We start from the raw sequence: 4,198 nt of genomic DNA, 5'->3' as shown, positions 1-4,198 counted from the left end.
TGTTCTGATTTCATTTCTTGCAAGATCCTGGGTTACATTTATGAAAATTAGGCTGGCCCTGATTTCATTAATCTAATCCCTACAGGAGTGATGAGGATGGATAAGAGTCGGACTGAGATCTTCAGAGGTACAGCACAGGCTGAACAGCTGGGAGATAAACCCAGAGACCAGACGTGTCCAGAGGAGGGGCAGAGGAGAGGACAGGGTGAGACGGAGGAGGACGGCTCGCTGTGGAGACCCCTGAAGGAGGACTGCGCAGGAAGTGAACTCACTCGATCCCACGGCCAGCGTGAAGGCGTCTCCGCAGGCGGCGGCGGTGATGTCCTGCAGACCAGGAAGAGCGTACGGCACGCGGCTGCTCCGCCGCGAGCTGTAGCCCATCTGACCATGCTGGTTGCTGCCGAATGTAAAACAGCGTCCAGCTTCTGGACATCAGAGAGACAGGAGACACAAACTGAGCTCAGATGAACACAAGCTGAAGCAGAGTCATTTGAAACAGATTTATTAACCTGTAACAGCTACAGAATGAGCCGTTCCAATGTCGATGTAAACAATCCTGTCAGTGTTGAGCGGCGCTGATTGGACCGGAGAGAAAGAATGAACTTCTTCCACCTGATTGGCAGCATCTGGTTCATCTGCTGCTGGGATTTTATCCAAACCCAGTTTGTTGAACCTGACGGAAACAAAACAACAAAATATGAAAACTTTGACGTGCCATCACAGAATTTAACTTTATACTGAATGTCTGTTTTCACTGCTTTAACATGCTTTAAAGCCTTTGTGTAAAAGAAATGAACAGTTGGAACAAACACTGTCAGATTCAGAGAATGTCGTCTCGCAGGTTTTGAGCCATGAAACTCTTTACAGAAACATTTATTTCTGCATCAACTCCTGCACAGGTTAAACTTACAGTAAACCTACCTGACCTGACAACAACATTCTGCCGAGTCAGCAGATCGCTGCCATGACTTTAGTTTCTGTAACTTTTATACTTTTCAAAATATTTAACTTTATTTACAATTATTTTATCCACAAAAAAACACTAATATTTCTTTAATTCATCCCAAAACATTTGAAATGTCTTTGAGGATGTTTTATGTTTTTGTCTTTTGATTTAATTTTTGCTATAAGCTAGAGTTTTGCTACTTTAAGCTTCTGGTTCAACTTAGGGTTGGATAGATTTTAGCTACTACTCTGCTACTTTTAACGATTAGTTAGCCTTTTATTAGTTTTAGCTTTTAGATTACCTTTTTTTTTATCTCTGAGCTAGCTTTTGCTAACTTGAGCTTTGAGCTAGCTTTTGCTGCTTTTAGCTACCATTCTGCTACGTTTAACTTTTAGTTAGCCTTTTTTTAAATAACTTTTTTTTTAGCTCTGAGCTAGCTTTTGCTAACTTCAGCTTTTAGCTAGCTTTTGCTATTTTTAGTTACCATTCTGCTACATTTAGTTTTAGTTAGCTTTTTTTTAGTTTTAGGTTTTAGATAACCTTTTTAGCTCAGGGTAAGATTTTGCTAATTTGAACTTTTAACTGTCCTTTTGCTACTTTAAGCTTTTATTTAGAATTTTGTTAGTTTTAGTTTTTAGCTGTCTTTGTTACTTTTATCTTTTAGCCAGCCTTTTTCTACTTTTAGTTTTTGGTTAGTCTTCTGCTAGTTTTAACTTTCAGCAAAGCTTTTGCTACTTTTAGCATCTAGTTAGGTTTTTTGTTAGTTTTACCTAATTAGACGCTAATGTTTTGCTTCCATCAACTACTATTATACTTTTACCTACTAGCTTTTTGTTACTTTTAGCTTTTAGCCAATCTTTTGCTACTTTCAGTTTTAGTTTACGTTTTGTGACTTTTAGCTAGCATTTTAATTTATTTTAGCTTGTAGTTTGTATCATATTTTAGCTCTTAGTTTCTGTTTTGCTTCTTTTATGTCTAACAGCTCCATTCTTTCTGTCTGGTTACCTGTTGCTTCCACAGGCCATGATGCAGCCTCGGCTGCTGATGACCATGGAGCAGTCGACGCCACACACCACCCTCTGGGCCTCGAACTCCGCAGGTAAACACACCTGCTGTGGACAGTTGTGGGTGTCCTGGGTGCCTAAACCGAGGCGGCCTACAGGACAGACCTAAAGATCAAGCATCGAGCACGAAAAGAGTCCCTAAAACAACCAGTTCATCTGCTTTACCGTTGTCTCCTCTTCCCCACGCGAACACTTCCCTCTCATTGGTCACAGCGAGGACGTGGGACGCTCCACAGGACACCTGGACCAACTCGTAGCCCAGGAGAGCCTCCACTATCTTGGGCTGCAGATGAGAACAGAAAAGAAAAGCAGGCGTCTAAAGATGTTATATAAAGCTGAAGAAAAGAAGCCGTACTTGCGTCACGTCATTGAAGTTCCCGTGTCCCAGACAGCCGTTGCTCCCGCTCCCAAACGTCATGATGATGCCCCTGTCTGCAGGGTCAACATGAAAACAGGAGGTGAGTCTGTGTGTAGATCAACAGAACGCTTCTAATCCCCAGGAAACGCTAATCTGTGTCGCTGCAGTGAGAAGTGATGAAAGAGAGACGAGTGAACTGAGGAGGAAGAGGTTTTAATCCAGTGTTATCTCCACTGAGATGCTAGACTCCCCTACAGAGAGACAACTAACAGAACACCTCATTTTGAGCTCAGGAAAAACAGCATTTCTAAACGAGCACAGGGAGGTTTTTTGTTTCTTCAGGATTCGCTCCATCAGGAAGAAAAGCAGAACATAAACACTGATTTCCTGCAGTTGGACTGAGTGGGCGGGGCTGTGATCTGGAGGGGGAGGAGCTCACCGACCTGTCATGCAGGTGGTGAAGAGATCGCCGCAGGACACGGACTTGATGGTGACGCCGGACTGACCCTCGAGGAAGCGGGAAACGAACGGTGGCTGCATCTGGTCCACCGCACCGGGAAGACTGGACTCACCAGACACCACTGATGGAGCCTGGGACCAGAAACGACAAAGTGTTCATCCTGATATCAAACATTTACAGCAAGCAGGTTTAGTCCTAACTCTGTTATCTGCTTCCATTTCACTCCACTTTTACAGCAGGGTTCCTACAGTTTAAGGCAAGTTAAATTTAAGACTTTTTAATGCCACGTAAAATTAAATTTAAGACCAATTTTACAATAAACACAAATGACAAAAAATTAAAACTGTGGCAAAAAACTCGTGAATCAAATTATTTTTGGTTGAATTATTCAAATTCTGCCAATAAAGCAATTTTTTACCTATATCTAACTGCTATTTTGTCAAATTTAGCAAAAAACATTCTTAGCAGTCAGTTTTAAACTTAATTTAATTCCTGAAAATCCTCTGCTGACCCAGGATTTGGAGTTTTAGGACCCACAGTGGGTTCTCAACTCCAGCTTGCTGAAACCTTAAAGTGCCTGTGATGTAAACTGTTTGTACGAAATATCAAGGTATTTTTGGAAAGACAACATTATTAACATTAGAAAAAGAATTTCACGTTGCTCAGAAGGACAGCTGTTGAGATATTTGCATGTGAAATAGGAAGTGATGTCAAAAGGGAATGTCTAAATGGGAATATTTAAAAAAAAATAAATGTTACCAATTATTTTAATATTTGATAAGAAATACAGTCATCCTGCTTATAATGTGTTAACATTTTTAAGACTTCTGAAGATTGATTTAAGACCTTTTAAGGTTAATTAAGGCCTTATTTTTGGAATGATAAATTCAAGGCCTTTTAAGATTTTTTAAGGATCCGCAGGAACCCTGCACAGTTTGTGAAGGTTTTTATTTAGGAAAAAAAAACTTCCTATGGCCGGGTTTATCATGTTGTTTATTATGGCTGTTTGACTCCACAGGATCTCAGCAAAGATGGATCAAAGCTGCCCCAGTACTCCATTAAACTAAGATTTCTATCTTCTATCCCAGTTTTGTTCTGTTTACACTAAAGCAGCTGGAGGATACATTAAATTGGAGCAATAATGCAGATACAGCGGGTAAAATAAGTATTGAACACGTCAACATTTTTCTCAGTAAATATATTACTAGAGGTGCTAATGACATGAAATTTTCACCAGATGTCGGTAACAACCCAAGTGATCCATACATACAAAGAAATCAAACGATAAATGTCCAGGATGGCGGAGGAGTGAGACGTGTCGCGTGGCTCCCGCTCCGACTTGTTCATTTTGTGGTTCTATACTAAATGTC

General features: G+C 40.7%; 1 protein-coding gene across 2 annotated transcripts in view; it reads right to left on the bottom strand.

Annotated features, from left to right (window-relative positions):
• Positions 1-4,198, bottom strand: part of nek8 (NIMA-related kinase 8) — a 20,585-nt gene that overhangs the window by 10,379 nt on the left and 6,008 nt on the right. Inside the window, exons 8-13 of one of the 2 annotated variants that reach the window (XM_014024102.1) lie at positions 2,812-2,959; positions 2,366-2,442; positions 2,176-2,293; positions 1,952-2,102; positions 510-673; positions 273-425 (exon numbers count right to left, since the gene is read on the bottom strand). In XM_014024102.1, the coding sequence (XP_013879556.1) occupies positions 273-425; positions 510-673; positions 1,952-2,102; positions 2,176-2,293; positions 2,366-2,442; positions 2,812-2,959 (811 nt within the window). The remainder of the gene's footprint in view (positions 1-272; positions 426-509; positions 674-1,951; positions 2,103-2,175; positions 2,294-2,365; positions 2,443-2,811; positions 2,960-4,198) is intronic. The other variant, XM_014024103.1, reaches the window with a different exon arrangement.

The sequence above is a fragment of the Austrofundulus limnaeus genome, unplaced genomic scaffold (assembly GCF_001266775.1).
Source record: "Austrofundulus limnaeus strain Quisiro unplaced genomic scaffold, Austrofundulus_limnaeus-1.0 Scaffold407, whole genome shotgun sequence".
In the NCBI taxonomy this organism is placed as follows: domain Eukaryota; kingdom Metazoa; phylum Chordata; class Actinopteri; order Cyprinodontiformes; family Rivulidae; genus Austrofundulus; species Austrofundulus limnaeus.
This window is presented reverse-complemented; position numbering and strand designations above follow the sequence as displayed.